The sequence below is a fragment of the Lichenostomus cassidix genome, unplaced genomic scaffold (assembly GCF_008360975.1).
Source record: "Lichenostomus cassidix isolate B80296 unplaced genomic scaffold, HeHo_3.0 HiC_scaffold_39, whole genome shotgun sequence".
Lineage (NCBI taxonomy): Eukaryota > Metazoa > Chordata > Aves > Passeriformes > Meliphagidae > Lichenostomus > Lichenostomus cassidix.
The window spans coordinates 2,201,503-2,222,996 of NW_028147446.1; the positions used below are offsets into that span (position 1 = coordinate 2,201,503).

Genomic DNA, 21,494 nt, shown 5'->3' on the forward strand with positions numbered 1-21,494 from the left:
CCCCATCGCCCCCCGCTCGGTCCCAAGGGGATTTTTTGGGGGGTTTTTAAGGATTTGGGAGGAAAACTCCCGAAACTCAGGGCTGGGTGCTCCGGGGGGCCGCGGGGGTCAGGCTGGCTCTGCCCGGGGGACAAAGCGACACCCAATAAACGATCCCGTTCTGACGGGAAGCCACCACCCCGCTGTCCCCGAGCCCTGTCCCGTTGTCCCCAACTCGGCCAGGCTCGGGAATCCCCACCTTGTCCCCAAGCCCCACTCCTCGCCCCCAGCCCTCCCCAAGGACCCCCATCTTGTCCCTGTCCCCCAAATTCCCCCCCAGTGTCACTGCTGTCCCCCCCAAAGCGGGTGACACAGCGACACCGAGCTGCCACCGCCACCAGGACATTTAATGGCTCCCAAGGCACCCCGGGACATTGCCACCAACACCGCCACCAGCACCGTCACCCTGCCGCCGTCGGGTCCTCGCTGTCACCTCCCTGTCCCGCCGGCCGGCTGGGACATTGGGGACATCGCGGGCACTGCGGCGTCCCGCTCTTGCCGGGGATGTTCCAACACCACCGGCACCGCACGCGGTACTTCCGGTACCTGCGGAGAGCCCTGCGGTCACCCTGCGGCCCCGGCATGTCCCCGAGGTGTCCCCGGGGCTGCCTTTGTCCCTCACCTGATGCCACACGCGTTGCACAGCACTGTCCCACCCTCGGCCGTGCGCCACATGGGGGTTCGGCGGGTCTTGCAGGACGTGCAGCGTTTGGGTCCTGCGGGGAACCCCAAACCCCAAACCCCGGCGACGTTGGGTGACACGGGGGTGACACAGATCCCCCCGAGCCCGGGGACAGAGCCGGTGACACCCGGTGACACCCCAGACCCAATCTTACCCTTGGACACTGCGGTGTCGTCGTCGGAGCTGCAGCTCGCTCGGCTCCGGGTGGCAATCCTGGGGAGAGGGAGAGTCAGGGGGGGTGCGGGACCCCCGTGGGGACATTGGGGACACCGCTGGGATCCCCCCGGGATGGGAATCCTCACCGGGCATGGGGAATCCAAATGGGGAATCCACCCGGGAATGGGGAATCCAAATGGGAATCCACCCGGGAATGGGGAATCCAAATGGGAATCCACCCGGGAATGAGGAATCCTCTCCAAAGGTCTCTGCCGTGGGACAGGCAGGGACACCCGGACAGAGGGACAGGACAGGGGCAGGGCTGAGGGTCCCCAGAAGTGTCCCCGGTGTCCCGGCCAAAGCCCCCCGGGCCGGTCGGTACCTGTGGCCGCGGGCGGTGACGAGCAGGCGACAATCCTCGGTGTCACCGGCGGGGAACGCCAGGCGCATCCGGAGTGTCACCCCGCGGAACGAGGAGTCCCGGGGGTCTGCACCGCGCTGGGGCAGCGCCTGCTTGCGCCGCCGTGCGCTCCCGGTGCCGCTCCCGGTGCTGCTGTCACTCCCGGTGCCGCTCCCGGTGCTGCTGTCACTCCCGGTGCCGCTGCCGGTGCCGCTGCCGGTGCCACTGTCAGTCCCGGGGCTGGTCCCGGTGCTACTGTCACTCCCGGTGCCTCTCCCGGTACTGCTCGCGGTGCCTCTCCCGGTGCCACTGTCAGTTCCGGTGCTGTTGTCACTCCCGGTGCTGCTCCCGGTGCCGCTGTCAGTCCCGGTGCTCGCCCCGCTGTCACTGCCGGTGCTACTCCCGGTGCCGTTGTCACTCCCGGTGCTGCTCCCCGTGCTGCTGTCACCCCCGGTGCTCGCCCCACTGTCACTCCCGGTGCCTCTCCCGGTGCCACTGTCACTCCCGGTGCAGCTGACAGCCCCAGTGCCAGCTCCCCTGTCACTCCCGGTGCCGCTGTCACTCCCGGTGCTCGCCCCGCTGTCACTCCCGGTGCCACCGGCCAACAGCTGGCACTGCAGGTTGATGAGGCTCAGGACGTCGGGGCTCCCGGGGGGCACGCCAGGGACCCCGGTGGACTCGGTGAGGGCGGCGGGAGGCGGCGGGGAGGATCCCGGGGGGCTCAGCAGCTGCACGGCCTCCTGCAGGAAACCGAGACTCTCCCCCGGCGGGCTCGGGGGGCTCCGGGGCGGCGGGGGGAGCTCCGGGCTGTCCGGCCTGACCGGGGGACACCGTTAGGGCTCGGGGCGGGGAGCTGGGGACATGGGGACACCCGCGGTGCCTCCCCTCCGGCCCCGGTGCTCCCGGTGTCCCCGACGGGACCATTCCCTATCCCGGTGTCCCAAGCAGGAACAGTCCCGGTTGTCCCCCCGGTACCCCAATTCCCCTCCGCTTTCCCTCGTTCTCCCCCGTTTCCCCCCCGGTTCCCCGGGCAGATGGAGGTCCCGGTACCCCAATTCCCCTCCGCTTTCCCCCCCGGTTCCCCGGGCAGATGGAGGTCCCGGTACCCCGATTCCTCCCCGCCTCTCCAGCACCGGTACTCCCGGTATGATCACCGCCGCTCCCCCGAGCCCCCGGCGGTTCCCAGCCCCGTTCACACCTGCGGGGCGCGGCGGCCGCGGCTCCCCCGGTACCGGGCGGCGGCAGGAGCCGCCAGGGCTCGGGCTCGAGGCAGAGCAGCCGCTGGAGCAGCGAGAAGTCGGGGAGCTCCTCCCGGAGAAACAGCGGCCGCTCGCCCATCCCCGCCGGAGCGCAGCGGCACCGGGAGAGCCTTTAACGGGATCCACCTGCCGAGCGGCTGGGCGGGGCGGCGGCGCAGGTGGGACAGGAGTCACCCCGAATTGGGGCTGGGGGCGCCCAGCTGGGGCAGAGACCCCCAGGGGGGGACAGAGACCCCCAGAGGGGGACAGAGACCCCCAGGGTGGGACAGGGACACCCCAAAGGGGGACAGAGACACCCAGAGGGGGACAGGGACATCCCAGAGGGGACAGAGAGCCCCAGAGGGGGACAGAGACCCCCAAAGAGGGACAGGGACACCCCCAGGGTGGGACAGGGACACCCCAGAGGGGGACAGAGACACCCCAGAGGGGACAGGACCCCCCAAGGATGAGACAAGACCCTCGCCCCCTCCCAAAAAGAAGACCTCAAGAGCAGCAAATGAGACAAATCAGTTATTAATGACCCAACGCTCATTATCCCAAATCCAGACCCCTGGGAATGGGGGTGTCACCCTGTCACCCCCCCGGGGTTGGACCCTCACCCTCCTGGGGGGTTTGGGGACACACAAAGCAACTTGGGGACAAAACAACAGGGGACAAAGTCACCCCCGAATTTGGGGGTGACCTCCACCGGGGGGGGGTTTGATTTATTTTTGGCGGGGGGTCCCCCTTCCCTGGAGGGCCCGGGGGGTCGGGGGCGCCCCCCCCGCGGTCAGTGGGGTTTGGGGACATGTCCATCCACGTAGAAGTTGCGGGTGACCCTGGGCAGGGTGATGAGAGCTCCCTCCAGCGCGGGGCTCAGCAGCACCTGGCAGCCCAGCCGCGAGTTCTCCTGCAGCAGCGGCGCCTGGTCCAGCAGGTCCTCCTCCCTGCAACACCGGGGTTTGGGGTCCTGGGGGTTTGGGGTCCTGGGGGTTTGGGGATCCCCGGGGGGTTTGGGGGTCCCTGGGCTGGGGGTTCCCGAGGGGGTTTGGGGGATTTTCGGGGGGTTTGGGGATTCCCGGGGGGTTTAGGGACCCCTGGGTTGGGGGCACGAGGAGGTTTGGGGTCCCCTGGGTTGGGGGTTCCCCGGGGGGTTTGGGGGGATCCTCGCGCGGTTTGGGGGTCCTCTGGGGGTTTGGGGATCCCCGTGGGGTTTGGGGGTCCCTGAGTTGGGGCTTCCTGGGAGGTTTTTGGGGATCCCCGCGGGGTTTTTGGGGATTCCCAGGGGGTTTGGGGGTTCCGGAGGGAATTTGGGGATCCCCCGGGCTGGAGGATCCCGAGGGATTTGGGGTTCCGGGATTCTGGGGTCCCAGGGGGGATTTTGGGGTCCCAGGGGGGATTTTGGGGTCCCGCTGTCCTCACCGCTCGTCCGGAGGCGGCAGGCGGCTCAGGTGCGGCTCGCTGATGTAGACGTGACACGTGGAGCAAGCCAGGGAGGCTTCGCAGGCACCTGCGGGACACCGGCAGCCGCCGGTAGTACCGGGAAGCCCCTGGGAACCGCCGCCAGCACCGGGACAACCTCCCCGTTACCACCGGGACACCCGCCGGTAGTACCGGGACAGCCACCGTTAACAGCGGGACTTCCTGTCAGTCCCGGGACCTCCGAATGTGCTCCTCCAGCCCGGTTCCCGGTCCCGGTCCCGATCCCTCTCCCGTTCCCGTTCCCTCTCCCGTTCCCGGTTCGCACCCTCGAGCTCCAGCCCGTGCCGCTGCGCCAGGTGCAGCACGTTGTCGCCGACCCTGCCGCGCACCGGCACCTGCCGCCCCTCGCGGTCCACGAACACGACGTTAACCCTGCGGAGAGCGGCGGGAGGGGAACGGGACACGCCGGGCTCAGCAGCGGCTCCCGGCAGCCGGCCCGCCGCCCCGGGAGGGTGGCCGCGATACCCACACGGCCGCCTCGGGCTGCTCGGCCGCGGAGCCGCTGAGGCTGCGGGAGACACCGCGGAGCAGCCGCCGCGCCACCGAGCCGCCGCCGAGCGCCGCCATGGGCGCCGCCATGTTGGGCGACACGTGACCCAGCCACGTGACCCGGAGAAGGGGCGTGGCCAGTGCAGCACCAAAACAGACAGTGGGCGTGGCTAGAGCGGAGTGGGCGTGGCCAAGGCGGGAGACGTCATCCAGTCCGCGGGTGGGCGGGGCTAGACCCGGAAGTGGGCGTGGCCGCGCAGGGCGTTGTGGCGCGAATGGTTTTTGGGGAGAATTGGGAGGATTTTGGGGCTGCGGAGCGATTTTGGGGGTCAGGATTCCCTTCTGCCGGGGGAGGGGAGGTTCTGGGGGCGTCTGTGGGTCATTTATGGGGTCAGGGGGGCTTTGGGGACACAGCAACCCTCCCTGGCCCTGTGGGGTGGAGCAGATTTTGGGGTTTTTTGGGGAAACAATTGGGTTTTCCCCCAAATCGAGAGCGAGGCAGAAAGGATGGAACCACCCCGAAATACAGAAATGCAGAAACGACCCCAAAATGCAGAAATGACCCCAAAATGCAGAAATGATGAAATGACCCCAAAATGCAGAAATGACCCCAAAATCCAGAAATGCAGAAATTACCCCAAAATCCAGAAATTATGAAACGACCCCAAAATCTAGAAATAAAGAAACGACCCCAAAATGCAGAAATGAAGAAACGACCCAAAAATCCAGAAATTACCCCAAAATGCAGAAATGATGAAATGACCCCAAAATCCCAAAATGCAGAAATGACCCCAAAACGACCCCAAAACACCCCAGAAAGGAGCAAAGGGCAGCACTGATATAAATAGAACTTTATTTCGGGGAGGAAGGTGAGGGGTGGGAGGACACAGCCCCCCCCTGACCCCCCAGCAAATCCAGACAGTAAAAACAGGGAGAAGCAAATCCTGGGAAAATCCCCCAAATTTGGGAAAAAGGGGAAAATCCCCGGAAAGGGAGGAAGTTTAAAAAAATCAGAGTTAAAGTAAAAATGCCGATTTTACCCCCAAAAAGGTGTAAACCAGCGAGAGCTCCAGTTGCTAAAAAAAGGGGAAAAGGTGAAAAAAAGGGGAAAATTTAAAAAAATCCCAAAGGGGTGAAATGTGTGAGGAGGGGAGGTGGGAAATCCCAAATTGGGGAGATCCCAAAAAAGGGGGAGATCCCAAAATAAGGGGAGAGACCCCAAAATTGGGAAAACCCCAAAATTGGGGATATCCCAAAATCAAGGGAAATCCCAAAAAAAGGGGAGATCCCAAAATTTGGGAGACTCCAAAATCAAGGGCAGACCCCAAAATAAGGAGACATCCCAAAATAAGGGGAGACCCCAAAGTTGGGAAAACCCCAGAATTTGGGAGACCCCAAAATAATTGGGAAAACCCCAAAATCAAGGAGAGACCCCAAAATTTGGGAAAACCCGCCAGAAAGAAGAGGGAAACTCCCCAAAATGGGGGAAAAAACCCCAAAAAAAGAGGGAGGATCACCCCAAAAAGGGACTGGAGACCCCAAAATTTGGGGAGAAATCCCCCAAAAGCAGCAGGTTAAGGCAGGGAGGGTTTTTGGGAACTCCCAGTTGCTGCTCCGGGGAGGAAGGAGGAAAAAAAAAAAACCCAAAATTTGGGGAGAAGCTCCAAAAAAACCCCAAAATTCAAGGTTTGCACGACATGGAATCCAAACCCTAAAATCACTCCAACACCTCCCAAAAAACCCCAAAAACCAACCAAAGGGGATGAAAACATTACAAAAATAAAGCAAAACCAACCTGGGTTTGTACAACATTTACAGGGTGGGGAGAGTTTGGGGTGATTTCCCCTAAAATCTCATTTTTCCCCTAAAATCTCAATTTTTCCCCTAAAATCTCCATTTTTTCCCCCTAAAATCTCAATTTTTCCCCTCAAATCTCCATTTTTTCCCCCTAAAATCTCCATTTTTCCCCTCAAATCTCCATTTTTTCCCTAAAATCTCCATTTTCCCCCCTAAAATCTCAATTTTCCCCCCTAAAATCTCAATTTTCCCCCTAAAATCTCAATTTTTTCCCTAAAATCTCCATTTTTCCCTAAATCTCCACTTTTCCCCCTAAAATCTCATTTTTTCCCCCCAAACTCTCATTTTTTCCCCTAAAATCTCAATTTTCTCCCTAAAATCTCCATTTTTCCCCTAAAATCTCCATTTTTTCCCCTAAAATCTCCATTTTTCCCCTAAAAATCTCCATTTTTCCCCTAAAACCTCAATTTTTCCCCCAAACTCTCAATTTTTCCCTAAAATCTCTTTTTCCCCCTCAAACCTCATTTTTCCCCTAAAATCTCAATTTTTCCCCCCCAAACTCTCAATGTTTTTCCCTAAAATCTCTTTTTTTCCCCCTAAACGCTCATTATTTCCCCTCAAATCCCATTTTTTCCCCTCAAACCTCAATCTTTTCCCCTCAAATCCCATTTTTTTCCCCTAAAAATCTCAATTTTTCCCCCTCAAACCTCAATTTTCCCCCCCCAAACTCCCATTTTTCCCCCTAAACTCTCTTTTTTCCCCATTTATTCCCCTAGAAGATCCTCTTTCTCTTGAGGTACGAGTCGGCATAGTGTCCCCCCAGCCCCTGCGAGTGCTGTCCCACATAGCAGCCCTCGGGGCTCGGCTCGGGCGACGGCAGCAGCTGCGAGAAAACTCGTTTTTGGCCACCCAGAGGTGTCTGGAGAGAGAAAATCAGATTTAGGGAGATTCCTGTGGGGCTTTGGAAAAGGAAAATATGGATTTGTTTTTAGGGAGGTTTGGGAAAGGAAATGATGAATTTTTTGTAATTGAAATGGAAATAAATGTAATAATAAATAGATATATTTTCGTATAAATAATAGAAATATGAATAAATTTTATCAATATAAAATACTTATAAATATATATATTATATATATATATATTTATATTTATATATATATATATATATATTTATTTATTTATAAGTAACACAAAAAAATATGGATTTTTTAGGGAGGTTCCCGTGGGGTTTTGAGGGAGGATTTGGGGGTTTTTGGAAATTGGAAATATTGATTTTTAGGGAGGTTCCTGTGGGGTTTGCCAAGGGAAAAATGGGATTTGTGTTTAGGGAGGATTTGGGGAGGTTTGGGAAAGGAAATTATTCATTTTTTATAATTAATATATAAATAAATGTAATAATAAATAGATCTATTTTTGTATAAATAATGGAAATATGAATAAATTTTTTAAACATAAAATACATAGAATTATATAAATATGTATTTATAAATAATATTAAAAATTATTCATATTTTAGGGAGGTGTCAGTGGGGTTTTGAGGGAGGATTTGGGGATGTTGGAAAATGGAAATATTCAGATTTAGGAAGGTCCTGGTGGGGCTTTTGAAAAGAAAAATGGGATTTTTTTAGGGAGATTTGGGAAAGGAAATGATGAATTTTTGATAATTGAAATAGAAATAAATATATATAAATATAATAAGAAATAAATATGTTTTCATAAAAATAGTATAAATATAAATAAATTTTATCAATATAAAATATTTATAAATATATGTATCATATATATATATATATATTTGTTTATAAGTAATATAAAAATTATTCATTTTTGGGAGGTTCCCGTGGGGTTTGCCAAAGAGAAAAATGGGATTTGTGTTTAGGGAGGATTTGGGGAGGTTTGGGAAAGGAAATTATTAATTTTTTATAATTAATATATAAATAAATGTAATAATAAATAGATGTATTTTTGTATAAATAATGGAAATATGAATAAATTTTTTAAACATAAAATACATAGAAATATATAAATATGTATTTATAAATAATATTAAAAATTATTCATTTTTTAGGGAGGTGGCAGTGGGGTTTTGAGGGAGGATTTGGGGGTTTTTGGAAAATGGAAATATTGATTTTTAGGAAGGTCCTGGTGGGGCTATGGAAAAGGAAAATATGGATTTTTTTTAGGGAGGTTTGGGAAAGGAAATGATGAATTTTTTATAATTGAAATAGAAATAAATATATATAAATATAATAAGAAATAAATATGTTTTCATAAAAATAGTATAAATATAAATAAATTTTATCAATATAAAATATTTATAAATATATGTATCATATATATATATATATATTTATTTATTTATAAGTAATATAAAAAATTATTCATTTTTAGGGAGATTCCTGTGGGCTTTGCCAAGAGAAAAATGGGATTTGTGTTTAGGGAGGATTTGGGGAGGTTTGGGAAAGGAAATTATTCTTTTTTTATAATTGAAATGGAAATAAATATATATAAATAATGTAATAAATATATATTTGTATAAATATAAATACAAATAAATTTTATAAATATAAAATATTTATAAATATATACATATATAGATTTATTTCTATAAATATTTATATATAAATATGTATATATTTATTGTTTTGTAGAAATAAATATATAAATATATATTTACAAATATAAATATAAAAATTATTCCTTTATGGAGTTCCTGGTGGTATTTCAGGGAGGATTTGGGGAGGTTTGGAAAATGAAAATATGAATTTTTATGGAGTTCCTGTGGGGTTTTGGGGGAATTTGGGGGTTTTTGGTACCTTCAGGTGAGAGTTTGGAGGAGCCAAGGTGAGGATGGAGTCAGAGCTCGGCGAGATCCCAACGGGCTGCAGGGAAATTTGGGGAAAAAATGGAGATTTTGGGGGGAAATCAGGGATTTGGGGAAAATCAGGATTTGGGGAAAATCAGGATTTGGGGAAAAATGGAGATTTGGGGAAAATCAGGGATTTGGGGGAAAATGGAGATATTTGAAGGAAAAAATTGGAGGTTTGGGATGAAAATTTAGGGATTTAAGGGAAAAATTGGAGGTTTGGGATGGGAATGTAGGGATTTAGGGGAAAAAAGGGAGGTTTGGGATGGAAATTTAGGGATTAAGTGAAAATTTGAGGTTTGGGATGAAAATCCAGGGATTTAAGGGAAAAATTGGAAGTTTGGGATGGGAATTTAGGGATTTAGGGAAAAATGGGAGGTTTGGGGTAAAAAATGAGGTATTTGAAGGAAAAAATTGGAGGTTTGGGATGGAAATTTAGGGATTTAAGGGAAAAGTTGGGAGGTTTGGGATAAAAATTTAGGCATTTAAGGGAAATAAAGGGCATGGAATTGGGGAATTTGGGGATTTAAGGAAATAAAGGGAATGAAATTGGGGAATGTGGGGATTTAAGGGAAAAAGGGGATGCAATTGGGGAATTTTGGGGGAATTTTTGGGGAATTTGGGGGATTTTTGGGAATTTTTGGAGAACTTTGGGGGAATTTTTTTGGGGAATTTTGTGGAATTTTTTTGGGGAATTTGGGGAATTTTTGGGGGAATTTTGGGGGAATTTGTGGGGATTTTTTGGGGAATTTTTGGGGGAATTTTGGGGCATTTTTGGGGGAATTTTTGGGGGAATTTTTTTGAATTTTGGGAATTTTTGGGGCATTTTTGGGGGAATTTTTGGGGGATTTTTGGGGAATTTTTGGGGCATTTTTGGGGCATTTTTGGGGGAATGTCTGACCTTGCTGAGGTGGCTCTGCTGCAGCCCAGCCTGGAGGCCACTGGTGAAGTAGGAATTGGGAGATCCTGAGAGGAAGGGAGGAGCTGGAGGTGCCAAAGTGCTCCTGTCAGCCTGCAGGGAGAGCACAGGGCTGGGGAGGGGCTGGAAATACCCCAGTGCCCCCCAAAAACCAAAACTGGGGCTGGAAATGCCCCATTGCCCCAAAATAGGGGCTGGAAATACCCCACTGTGCCCCAAATAGGGGCTGGAAATGCCCCATTGTGCCCCAAAAACTGAATAGGGGCTGGAAATGCCCCATTGCCCCCAAAATAGGGGCTGGAAATACCCCAGTGCCCCCAAAAAACCAAAACAGGGGCTGGAAATGCCCCATTGCCCCCAAAATAGGGGCTGGAAATACCCCAGTGCCCCCCAAAAACCAAAACTGGGGCTGGAAATGCCCCATTGTGCCCCCAAAATAGGGGCTGGAAATGCCCCATTGCCCCCCAGAAATGCCCCATTGCCCCCCAGAAATGCCCCATTGCCCCCCAGAAATGCCCCATTGCCCCCAAACTGGGCTGGAAATGCCCCACTGCCCCCCAAACCAGAGGAGTTGTTACCTTGTGCCTGCTGGGACCGAAGCTGCCCAGGATGGAGCTGCAGTGCTCTCGGGTTTGGGGGAAAATCCGAGATCCCAAATCCTGCTGGGGGAATCGGGGTGGTTGGAAGGGGAAATCCCCAAATTTTGGGGGAAAATGAGGGGTTAGAGAGGAGAACTCCCCAAATTTTTGGGGAAAATGAGAGTTAGAGGAGGGAAAATCCCAAATTTTTGGGGAAAGTGAGGGGTTAGAGATGGGAAAAATCTCAAATTCCTGCGGAAAATGAGGATTAGAGGAGGAAAAATCTCAAATTTTGGGGGAAAATGAGGGTTAGAAGATGGAGAATCCCAAATTCTCATGGAAAATCCCAAATTCCAATGGAAAATGAGGAGTTAGAGAGGAGAAATCCCCAAATTTTTGGGGAAAATGAGGAGTTTGGGGGGAAATTCCCAAATTCCCGGGGAAAATAAGGGTTAGAGGGGGAAAAACCCCAAATTTTTGGGGAAAATGAGGGATTAGAGGATGGAAAATCCCAAATTCCTGGGGGAAATGAGGAGCTGGGGGGGGAATCCCAAATTTCCGGGGAAAATTCCAAATTCCCATGGAAAATGAGGAGTTAGAGAGGAAAAATCCCCAAATTTTTTTGGAAAACGAGGATTTTGGGGTTTTTTTCACCTCAATTCCTGTGAAAAAAAGGGAGTTTGGGGTGTAAAAAAACCCAAAAAATCCAATTTTCATCCCAAAATTCCTCACCGGCTGGAATTCCAAGGCGAAGGCGTCGGGCTGGGGGAGCAGGGGGTCAGCAGGGGGGAGCCTGGGGGTCCCCAAAACTCCAGGTTTGCCCTTAAATCCTTTTCCTGGGAGATCAGGGATTGGTTCAAAACAGGGAAATCCACCCAAAAATGGGGAAATTCCCCAAAAAATGGGGAAATTCCCCCCAAAAAATGGGGAAATTCCCCAAAAAAAAGGGGAAATTCCCAAAAAAAAGGGGAAATTCCCCCCCAAAAAATGGGGAAATTCCCAAAATAAAAGGGATTTTTTGGAGCTTACCTGGCAGGAGGCTCTGGAGGTTCAGGTAAGGATTGAGAGGAATCTTCAGATCTTTGGGGGGCTCACCTAGGAGAGAGACCTGCGGGGGATTTTGGGGATTTTTGGGTTTTTTGGGGGTCCTGGAGGAGGTCAAGAAGGGTTTGGGGGAATTTCAGAGGGATTTGGGGGTCCTGGAGAGGTTTGGGGGAATCTGGGGGCTGCAGGGAGCTCCCAAAATTTGGGTTTCCCATCCCAGAATTTGGAGATCCCATCCCAGAATTTGGAGATCCCATGCTGGAATTTGAGGGTCCCATCCCAAAATTTGAGGATCCCATCCCAGAATTTGGGTTCCCATCCCGAAATTTTGGATTCCCACCCCAAAATTTGGAGATCCCACCCTGGAATTCGTGGATCCCATGCCAGAATTTGGAGTTCCCACCCCAAAATTTTAAGATCCCACCCCAAAATTTGGAGTTCCCACCCCAGAATTCGAGGTTCTCATCCCAGAATTTGAAGATCCCACCCCAGAATTCGGGTTTCCCACCCCAGAATTTGGAGTTCCCACCCCAGAATTTTAAGATCCCACCCCAAAATTCGGGTTTCCCACCCCAAAATTCGGGTTTCCCACCCCAGAATTCGGGTTTCCCACCCCAGAATTTGGATTCCCACCCTGGAATTTGAGGATCCCATGCCAGAATTTTGGATTCCCACCCCAGAATTCAAGGATCCCACCCCAGAATTCGGGTTTCCCACCCCAAAATCCCAATTCCCACCCCAAAATCCGTCGCTCCTCACCGCGGCAGCTCCAGCTGTGCTCTCGCCCTGCTTGGATTTGGGAACAGCTCCCAGTGCTGACCCCAATCCCGACCCCAATCCCGATCCCAGTGCTGATCCCAACCCCGAGGCTGCTCCTGCTGCTCCCAGCGCTGCCTTTTCCCGCTCTGAGCCCACCTGGGCCAGGAAGGACGCCAGAGCCACGTGGCCAGAGGGCAGAATTGGGGACTTGCCGTGGCCCTGGGCCATGTCACCCGCCAAGGGACCACCTGGAAAACGGAAATTGGGGTTGGGTTTTCCTGAGTTTGGGGTTGGGGGAATTCCCAGAAGGGGTTTTGGGGGAATTCCCCCCAAAAAAATGCATTTTTGGGGCTGCAGGAGCTCTGAAAGAACAGGGAAAGTGCTTGAAATGAAGGGGAAAATATGAGGGAAGTGGTTTGGGGGGAAATGAGGAAACCTGGATCTGCTTTTTCCAACCTGGATCCACCTTTTCCCACCTGAATTTCCCTTTTCCCACCTGAATCCTCCTTTTCCCACTTGAATTTCCCTTTTCCCACCCAAATCCCCCTTTTCCCTCCTGAATTTCCCTTTTCCCACCCAAATCCTCCTTTTCCCTCCTGAATTTCCCTTTTCCCACCCAAATCCTCCTTTTCCCACCTGGAAAACCCAACCCCAGCTCCCTCCATCCCTCCCCACAGAGCTTTCCCATCCCCAAAATCCCATTCCAGGGGGAAATCCCCTCGTCCCCAGGCCCAGGTGTGCCGAAATTCCGGGTTTACCTGAGGGAATTTCCCCCAGGAGCTTCCCAGGGGGCTGGGCTGGGGCGCTGGCCAGAGCCAGAGCGCTCAGCGGGGAGTCGCCCAGAATTCCTGGTTTCTGGAAGAGGAAAAAGAGGAAAAAACACCTGGAATTGTCCATGGGAACTTTGGGATGGCGGAGAAAAGCTCCAAAGGCACCAGAAAAACTCCAAATGGTGGAATTCCAGAGCCATCCAGGGATGCCAGGAGGGATTGGGGATCTCTTTTCCCACCCCTTTTTCCCAACTTTTCCCAGTGCAGCATTACTGGGATGACTGGGATGGAAAAAGGGTTTGGTTCTCCTTGTTGGACCCAAACCTGGGGCTGTGGGAACTGGGAATTCCCAAAAAAATGCCTTCTGGGGGCTGCAGGAACAGGGAGAAAGGCTGGAAAATCGGGAAAAACACTCAAAAAGAGGGAAAAGCCAAACGGGAAGAGGTTTGGGAAGTGCAGCAGGGAAGATTGAACTCCTCTTTTTGCTCTGGAAAAACACAGATTTGGGAATTCCTGGTGAGGAGAAAAGCTGGGAAAGAGCCTGGAGACCCTGAGCTCGAAATCAGTGTGGGAATTCCTGGATCTCTGTGGGAATTCCTGCATCCCTGTGGGAATTCCTGGATTCCTTGTGGAAACTCCAGGGAATTCCAGGGAATTCCAGGATCCCTGTGGGAATTCTTGGATCTCTGTGGGAACTCTGGGATCCCAGTGGGAATTCCAGGGAATTCCAGCCTACCTGGGATTCCCTGTGGAAACTCCAGGATCCCTGTGGGAATTCCAGAGAATTCCAGGGAATTCTGGGATCCCTGTGGGAATTGCAGGGAACTCCAGCCTACCTGGGATTCCCTGTGGGAATTCCTGGATCCCCGTGGGAGTTGCAGGGAATTCCAGGGAATTCCTGCATCCCAGTGGGTATTCCATGGAACTGCAGCCTACCTGGGATCCCTGTGGGAATTCCTGGATCCCTGTGGAAACTCCAGGGAATTCCAGGGAATTCCTGCATCCCAGTGGGAATTCCAGGGAATCCCAGGGAGTTCCATGGAACTGCAGCCTACCTGTGCCGGGCTGTGCAGCGCCAGCTGGAGCAGAGCCGTGGACAGAGCCGGGTTGGTGACCAGGGGCAGGGAGGGAGCAGCGCCCAGAATTCCTGCTGGGGAGAGGAGGCAGAGGAAGCTCCAGGAGTGGCAGGAAGAGGACAAACTCTGGAATTTCCCTCTGGAATTTTTCCCCAGCTTACCCTGCTTGCCGTGGAGCAGAGGGTTGAGCAGGAGCTGCAGGGAGGCAGGGTTGCCCAGGCTGGTGAGGATCTGCAGGATGTTGGGCTCGGGGAGGAGTCCCTTCCCACGGTTCAGAGCCTTGGAAAAGTGGGAAAAGCAGGGAAAAGGGATGGTTTAGCAGGAAAACGGAGGGGGTTTGGGGTTTTGCTCCTGGAACCGTTCCCAGGATGATCCCAATTCCCAAAGATCAGGGAGATCAGCCCTCCCTCCCAGCACAGAGTGATTTTGGCAACCAGCAGCATTCCTGCTGGGAATTTCACAGGAATTTGTTCCACCCTGCCGGAACCTGGGCAGAGTTTTGGGTCAGAAAAGGGAATTTTTGGGCCTGGGAAGGAGAGCTACAGATTGCTGCTCCGTGGGGAATGTCCTGAGCAGGACTGGCGAGGTTGGGAAGGGCAGGAGGAGGAGGAGGATGAAGATGAAAATGAGGATGGAAATGAGGATGAAGATGAGGATGAAGATGAAGGTGAGGATAAAGACTAGAATGAGAATGAGGATGAGGATGGAAAATGAAGAGGAGGAAGATGAGGGTGAGGATGAGAATGAGTCTGGGGATGAGGATGAGGATGGAGAATGAGGATGAAAAAGAGGATGAAGATGAGGATGAAAATGAGAATGAAAATGGAGAATGAAGATGAGGATCAGGATGAGGATGAAAATGAGGAACATGATGAGGATGAAGAATGAGGATGAGAAAAAGGATGAGAATGAGAATGAAGATGAGGAACAGGATGAGGATGAAGAATGAGGATGAGGATGAAGATGAGGATGAAAATGAGAATGGAGAATGAGGACGAAGATGAGGATTAGGATGAGAGTAAAGATAAGGATGAGGACGAGAACGAGGATAAGGATGAGGACGAGCATGGAGAATGAGAACGAAGCTGAGGATGAAGATAAATATGAGGATAAACATGCTGAAGAGCATGAAGGTGATGATGAGGAGGAGGATGAAGAGCAGGCTCACCGTGGCCTGGGCGGCGATGAGCGCAGCCAGCATGCTCCTGCCGGGCGGCCCAGGGGCGCAGAAGGAAACTCGGATGTGATTCCCAGCCAGGGGAAATCCATCCATGGCCTGCTGGACTCGCTCAGCCTCCTCGGGGGACTCAAACTCCAGCACAGCAAAGCCCTTGAGCTGCCCGTCCTGCCCGTAGGCCAGCTGGGGATGAGGGGGAAAGAGGGAAAATGTATCACTGACATCCAAATCCAGCTGAGGACAGGGAAAAGGGGGAAAAGTCCATCCCAGACACCCAAATCCAGCTGGGAATAGGGAAAAATGTATCCCTGACACCCAAATCCAGCTGGGAATAGGGAAAGGGGGAAAATGCATCACTGACATCCAAATCCAGCTGGGAACAGGGAAAGGGGAAAATGTATCCCAGACACCCAAATCCAGCTGGGAACGAGGGGAAAATCCATCCCAGACACCCAAATCCAGCACAAACCCACAGCCTTCATCTCCAAATTGCTCTTCCTAAATTCCTCCTCCATCCCTAAATCCTTCCACCGTCTCTAAATCCTTCCCTCATCCCCAAATCCATCCCTCATCTCCAAATCTCTCCAGTCTTCCTAAATCTCTTCCCCATCTCCAAATCCAACCTCCTTTCCTAAATCCTTCCTCCATCCCCATATCCATCTTCCATCCTTAAATCCTTCTCTGACCCCAAACACCTCCCAAATCCCCAAACCTCTCCCAGATCTCCAAATCCCTCCTCCATCCCCAAAGCCCTTCCAACTCCCAAATCCTTCCATTCTCCGCAAACCCAAAACTCTCCCAAATCCCCAAACCCCTCCCTGACCCCAAACCCCAAATCCCAGCTTCCTCACCCCAAACCCCAACTCCCTAACCCCAACTCCCAACTCCCTAACCCCAACTCCCTGACCCCAAACCCCATCTCCCTGACCCCAAATCCCTCACCCCACACCCCTCCCTCACCCCAAACCCCAAATCCCAGCTTCTTCACCCCAAACCCCAACTCCAACTCCCAAATCCCAAACCCCAGCTCCCTCACCCCAAACCCCATCTCCCTCACCCCAAAACCCTCCCAAGACCCTCCCTGACCCCAAACCCCTTCTCCCTGTCCCCAAATCCCTCACCCCACACCCCTCCCTCACCCCAAACCCCAGCTCCCTGACCCCAAACCCCAAACCCCAGCTCCTCATCCCAACCCCAAACCCCTCCCAAGACCCTCCCTGATCCCAAACCCCATCTCCCCAAACCCCAACTCCCTGCCCCCAAACCCCATCTCCCTGTCCCAAACCCCAAACCCCATCTCCCTGTCCCCAAATCCCAAATCCCATCTCCTGCCCCCAAACCCCAAACCCCATCTCCCTGCCCCCAAAACCCCAAATCCCAGCTTCCTCACCCCCAAGGCCAACTCCAACTCCCAAATCCCAAACCCCATCTCCCTGACCCCAAACCCCATCTCCCAAACCCCAGCTCCCTGCCCCTAACCCCAACTCCCTGTCCCCAAACCCCATCTCCCTCACCCCCAAAACCCTCCCAAGACCCTCCCTGACCCCAAACCCCAAACCCCATCTCCCAACCCCAAACCCCATCTCCCAACCCCAAACCCCATCTCCCAAACCCCAACCCTAAACCCCATCTCCCAACCCCAAACCCCATCTCCCTGCCCCAAACCCCATCTCCCAAACCCCAAAACCCCATCTTCCCAGCCCCAAACCCAAACCCCATCTCCCTCACCCCAAACCAAAATCCCAAACCCCATCTCCTCACCCTAAACCCCAAACCCCTCCCTGACCCCAAACCCCCTCCCTGTCCCCAACCCCAAACCCCATCTCCCCAAACCCCATCTCCCAACCCCAAACCCAAACCCCATCTCCCCAAACCCCATCTCCCTGACCCCAAACCCCAAACCCCATCTCCCAACCCCAAACCCAAACCCCATCTCCCTGCCCCAAACCCCATCTCCCTGTCCCCAGCCCCAAACCCCAAACCCCAAACCCCACCTGGCAGAAGGTGGGCGCGCACGTCTCGGCCGCCACCCTGCGGAGCTGCTCGGCGTCGGCGAAGCCGTGCGGCAGTTTGTCCACGCAGAGGCAGCGCGAGTGCAGCAGCTCCGCGCCCAGCTGCGAGGCGTCCGTCCAGTGCACGTACAGCGCCCGGGTGCCCAGCTGCCTGCCCAGCAGCTCCGACTTGGCCCTGGCCGCCGAGTCCTTCTTCATGAACTCCACGAAGCCGTAGCCCTTGGAGTGCCCCGAGGCGCGGCTGTACACCAGGAAGCAGCGCTCCAGGTTGCCGAAGGGCCGGACGAGCTCCTCGAACTGCTGCTGCGTGAGGAGGCGCGGCAGGTTGGCCACGCAGAGCACGGCGTCCGTGGGCTGCAGCTGCACGCGGAGCTCCCTGTCGCGGAGCTTGGAGCCGTGGAACTGCCGGATGGCCGAGTCTGCCTGCTCCGCGTTGAGGAGCGTGATGAAGGCTGAGGAGGAGGAGGAGGAGGAGAGGTGGAGAGAGGTTGCGTGTGGTTGGAGGTGGGGAGGGTTGGATATGGATTTTTGAGGGGTTGGGATTAGGGGGGAAAGGGGTTGGAAAGGGGAAACTTCCCTGGAGAAAGGAGGTTGGAAAGGGGAAATTTCCCTGGAGAAAGGAGATTTGGAAAAGAGAAGTATTCGTGGAGAAACAGAGGTTGGAAAGGGGAAATTTCCCTGGAAAAACAGGGGCTGGAAATGGAAGAATTCCTGGAAAAAGCAGGGTTGGAAAGGGGAAATTTCCCTGGAAAAAGGGGATTTGGAAAAGGAATGGATTCATGGAGACAGGGTTACTGGAGCTATGGAACTGCCAGATGGCTGAGTCTGCCTGGTCGGCGTTGAGAAGGGTGATGAAGGCTGAGGAGGAGGAGGAGAGGAGAGGTTGGAGGTGGATTTTGGAGGGTTGGGATTAGGGGGGCAAAGGGGTTGGGAAGGGGAAATTTCCCTGGAGAAAGGGGGGTTGGAAAAGGAAAGGATTCCTGGAGAAATGGAGGTTGGAAAGGGGAAACTTCCCTGGAAAAACGGGGATTGGAAATGGAAGAATTCCTGGAAAAAGGGGGGTTGGAAAGGGGAAATTTCCCTGGAGAAAGGGGATTTGGAAAAGGAAAGGATCCCTGGAAGAAGAGGGTTGGAAATGGAAAGATTCCTGGAGAAAGAGTGGCTGGAAAAGGGGAAAAAATTCCTGGAAAAAGGGTGGTTGGAAAAGGGAAACTTCAGTGGAAAAAGAGGAGTTGGAAAGGGGAAGAATTCCTGGGAAAAGGAGGTTTGGAAAGGGAAAATTTCCCTGGAAAAAGGGGGATTGGAAAGGGAAAGGATTCCTGGAGAAAGAGTAGTTGGAAAAGGCAAAGGATTCCTGGAAAAAGAGGGTTGGAAAAGGGAAACTTCACTGGGAGGAGTTGGAAAGGGGAAGAATTCCTGGAAAAAGGAAGTTTGGAAAAGGAAAGGATCCCTGGAGAAAGAGGGGTTGGAAAAAGGGAACTTCCTGGAAAAAAAAGGGTTGGAAAGGGGAAATTTCCCTGGAAAAAGGAGGTTGGAAAGGGGAAATTTCCCTGGAAAAAGGAGGTTGGAAAGGGGAAATTTCCCTGGGAAAAGGAGGTTGGAAAGGGGAAATTTCCCTGGGAAAAGGAGGTTGGAAAGGGGAAATTTCCCTGGGAAAAGGAGGTTTGCAAAAGGAAAGGATTCCTGGAAAAGAGGGTTTGGAATGGGAAAAGATCCCTGGAGGAGCTTGGAAAGGAGGAACTTGGGAAAGGAAATCTCAGGAAAATACAGGATTTGGGGTGGAAAAGCATCCCTGGGTGGGGCTGGGGAGGGAACTGGAAAAGTTGTTTATTTTTAAGGAGTCAGGGAGAAAAAACTCCCAGAATTCTGGAATTCCTCACCTGTCCCTTTGTATTTGTCCACGAAGCAGTATTTGAGCTCATAGTCCTTCAGCAGCTCGTGGACATCCTGGGGAAACAGAGAGATTGCTGTGGGAATGAGGTTTGGGATGAGGAGGTTGGGGAAGAAATTTAAACCAAAAAACCCCAAAATCAAAAAGAAACAAACAAACAAAAAAAAAAAACCCCAAAAAAACCCACAAAACAAAACTAAAAGCAAGCAAAAAAACCCCCAAAAACAGAAATAAAAAATCACAAACCCACAAAAAACAAACAAAAAAAAAAAAAACAAAAAACAAACAAAAAAAAACCCCCAAAAAACCAAAACAAACAAAACAAAAGTGGTGGAATTTCAGTAGGAATTTAAATATGAAAACAAGGAGGAACTGCCCTGTCCCCTGCCAGTGTCCCTGGGAAAAAGGAAAGGGAAAAAGGGGAAAAAAGGGAAAAAGGGGAAAAAGGGGAAAGGGAAAAAAGGGAAAAATGGAAAAAGGGGAAAAGGGGAAAAGGGGAAAAAAGGGAAAAGAAAAAGGGAAAAAAAGGAGAAAAAAGGAAAAAAGAGAAAAAAAGGAAAAAAGTAAAAAAAAGTAAAAAAGGAAAAAAAGGGAATAAAAGAAGGGAAAAAGGGGAAAAGAAAGAAGGGGAAAAAGGGAAAAAAAGAAGGGGAAAAAAGGGAAAAAAGGGAAAAGAAGGGAAAAAAGGGAAAAGGGGAAAAAAGGGAAAAAAAGGGAAAAAAAGGGAAAAAAGGGAAAAAAAGGAAAAAAAGGAAAAAAAAAAGGGGGAAAAAAGGGAAACGGGGACAAGGGAAAAGGGAAAAAAGGGGAAAAAAAGGGAAAAATGGAAAAAAAAGGGGAAAAAAAGGGGAAAAAAAGGGGAAAAAAAAAGAGAAAAAGGAAAACACAGCCAGTCGGAGGTTGTCTGGGAATTGCAGCCTTTGGGATTTGGCGATTGCAGGAGAAGCTTTTGGGGATTTGGGATGTGGAGAGAGAGAGAGAGAGAGGGAAGGTCGGGATGGAGCTCAGGAGCTCGGGGAGAACCAAATCCCAAATCCCAAATCCCAAATCCCAATCAATCCCAGTCACTCTCGGGATCTCGCTCTCTGCATTCCCAGCATCCAAGGGCAGCCGTTATCCCCATCGGTTATCCCGTTATCCCAGCCCGTTATCCCGGTCAATCCCAGCCCGCTATCCCGGTCCGTTATCCTGGACAGTCATTCCGCTCCGTTCTCCCGCTCCAGCCCGTTCTCCCGCTTCGCTATCCCAGCCCGTTATCCCGCTCAGTTCTCCCGTTCTCCCGGGATCAGCTCTACCGCCTCAGCCCGTTATCCCGCTCCGTTCTCCCGCTCCAGCCCGTTATCCCAGCCCGTTATCCCGGTCAGTTCTCCCGGGATCAGCTCTACCGGCTCAGCCCGTTATCCCGCTCCAGCCCGTTATCCCGGTCAGTTATCCCACTCCAGCCCGCTCTCCCAGGCCGTTCTCCCGGTCAGCTATCCCGGTCAGTTCTCCCGCTCCGCTATCCCGCTCCGCTCTCCCTCTCCGCTCTCCCGGCTCAGCCCGTTATCCCGCTCCGTTATCCCGCTCAGTTATCCCGGTCCGTTATCCCGCTCCGCTCTCCCGGCTCAGCCCCGCTCCCGCTCCCGCTCCCCTCTCAGCCCACTCCCGGTGCCGTTCCCGCCCTCACCGCCGCACTCCCGTTCCCCTCCCGCTCCCCGCTCCGCTCACCTGGTTGCTCACGTCCGCCGGTAAGCCGCGGATCAGCACCTTCCGCCGGTTGCGGAACTGCCGCGCGCTGTGCTCCAGGCGGCTCCGCACCTCGGCGGCGTCCAGCGGCGGCAGCTCCTCCTCGGGAGCGCGGCCCGGCCCGGCCGGAGGCTCCGTCCCGGCAGCAGGCCCGGCGCCAGGCCCGGCTCCGCTCACCGACACCGCCGCCGCCATACCGGCCCCGCCGCCGCCCGCCGCGCCAACAAGCCGCCCGCTGATTGGAGGAGAGCTTCCCCCGGAGTATCGGCGGCGGGGATTGGGCGGTGAGGGAAAACACGGCGGATGAGACAGCGGCTGGGATTGGGCGGGAGGGCGGGTTGGTTGTGTCCGCGGCTGGGATTGGGCGGCGGAGGGCGAGCCCTAAGATGGC

The 21,494-nt window shown here is 52.8% G+C and overlaps 3 protein-coding genes across 6 annotated transcripts; all 3 read right to left on the reverse strand.

Moving 5' to 3' along the window:
• Window positions 1-314: 314 nt before the first annotated feature.
• Window positions 315-2,807, reverse strand: LOC146422729 (uncharacterized). Its single transcript, XM_085045792.1, has 5 exons — window positions 2,476-2,807; window positions 1,260-2,093; window positions 876-934; window positions 662-755; window positions 315-585 (listed from the first exon to the last, which is right to left on the reverse strand). The coding sequence occupies exons 1-5, from the start codon at window positions 2,613-2,615 to the stop codon at window positions 441-443; spliced, it is 1,272 nt and encodes a 423-aa protein (XP_084901918.1). The 5' UTR covers window positions 2,616-2,807; the 3' UTR covers window positions 315-440.
• A 224-nt stretch (window positions 2,808-3,031) lies between these two features.
• FDX2 (ferredoxin 2) lies at window positions 3,032-4,613 on the reverse strand. The gene is made up of 4 exons (XM_085046012.1): window positions 4,467-4,613; window positions 4,263-4,369; window positions 3,938-4,025; window positions 3,032-3,462 (listed from the first exon to the last, which is right to left on the reverse strand). Exons 1-4 carry the CDS (start codon window positions 4,574-4,576, stop codon window positions 3,306-3,308), a joined length of 462 nt encoding a protein of 153 aa, XP_084902138.1. The 5' UTR covers window positions 4,577-4,613; the 3' UTR covers window positions 3,032-3,305.
• A 2,440-nt stretch (window positions 4,614-7,053) lies between these two features.
• LOC146422731 (ribonucleoprotein PTB-binding 1-like) lies at window positions 7,054-21,494 on the reverse strand. Of its 4 annotated transcripts, none has more exons than XM_085045831.1 (14): window positions 21,086-21,492; window positions 19,368-19,434; window positions 17,470-17,939; window positions 15,467-15,658; window positions 14,460-14,577; window positions 14,278-14,369; window positions 13,211-13,307; window positions 12,453-12,700; window positions 11,679-11,757; window positions 11,382-11,485; window positions 10,650-10,733; window positions 10,054-10,164; window positions 9,103-9,168; window positions 7,054-7,202 (listed from the first exon to the last, which is right to left on the reverse strand). In XM_085045831.1, exons 1-14 carry the CDS (start codon window positions 21,296-21,298, stop codon window positions 7,056-7,058), a joined length of 2,088 nt encoding a protein of 695 aa, XP_084901957.1. In that variant the 5' UTR covers window positions 21,299-21,492; the 3' UTR covers window positions 7,054-7,055. The 4 variants fall into 4 exon arrangements, with proteins under 4 accessions (XP_084901957.1, XP_084901955.1, XP_084901956.1 ...); XM_085045829.1 differs by having other exon boundaries at window positions 14,278-14,372; XM_085045830.1 differs by having other exon boundaries at window positions 10,650-10,730; window positions 14,278-14,372; window positions 21,086-21,490.

Excerpts from the sequence above, each read along its gene's own strand:
- FDX2 (XM_085046012.1), bottom strand. The coding sequence starts at position 4,576 with ATGGCGGCGCCCATGGCGGCGCTCGGCGGCGGCTCGGTGGCGCGGCGG. Across the intron at positions 4,026-4,262 it reads GCACGGGCTGGAGCTCGAGG|GTGCCTGCGAAGCCTCCCTG; the intron begins GTGCGAACCGGG and ends GGTGTCCCGCAG. Across the intron at positions 3,463-3,937 it reads CTGCCGCCTCCGGACGAGCG|GGAGGAGGACCTGCTGGACC; the intron begins GTGAGGACAGCG and ends CCGGTGTTGCAG.
- LOC146422729 (XM_085045792.1), bottom strand. The coding sequence starts at position 2,615 with ATGGGCGAGCGGCCGCTGTTTCTCCGGGAGGAGCTCCCCGACTTCTCG. Across the intron at positions 2,094-2,475 it reads GCGGCCGCCGCGCCCCGCAG|GCCGGACAGCCCGGAGCTCC; the intron begins GTGTGAACGGGG and ends TCCCCCGGTCAG. Across the intron at positions 935-1,259 it reads GTCACCGCCCGCGGCCACAG|GATTGCCACCCGGAGCCGAG; the intron begins GTACCGACCGGC and ends CCCTCTCCCCAG.
- LOC146422731 (XM_085045829.1), bottom strand. The coding sequence starts at position 21,298 with ATGGCGGCGGCGGTGTCGGTGAGCGGAGCCGGGCCTGGCGCCGGGCCT. Across the intron at positions 10,734-11,381 it reads TCGCCTTGGAATTCCAGCCG|CAGGATTTGGGATCTCGGAT; the intron begins GTGAGGAATTTT and ends CGATTCCCCCAG. Across the intron at positions 9,169-10,053 it reads AGCAGAGCCACCTCAGCAAG|CCCGTTGGGATCTCGCCGAG; the intron begins GTCAGACATTCC and ends ATTTCCCTGCAG.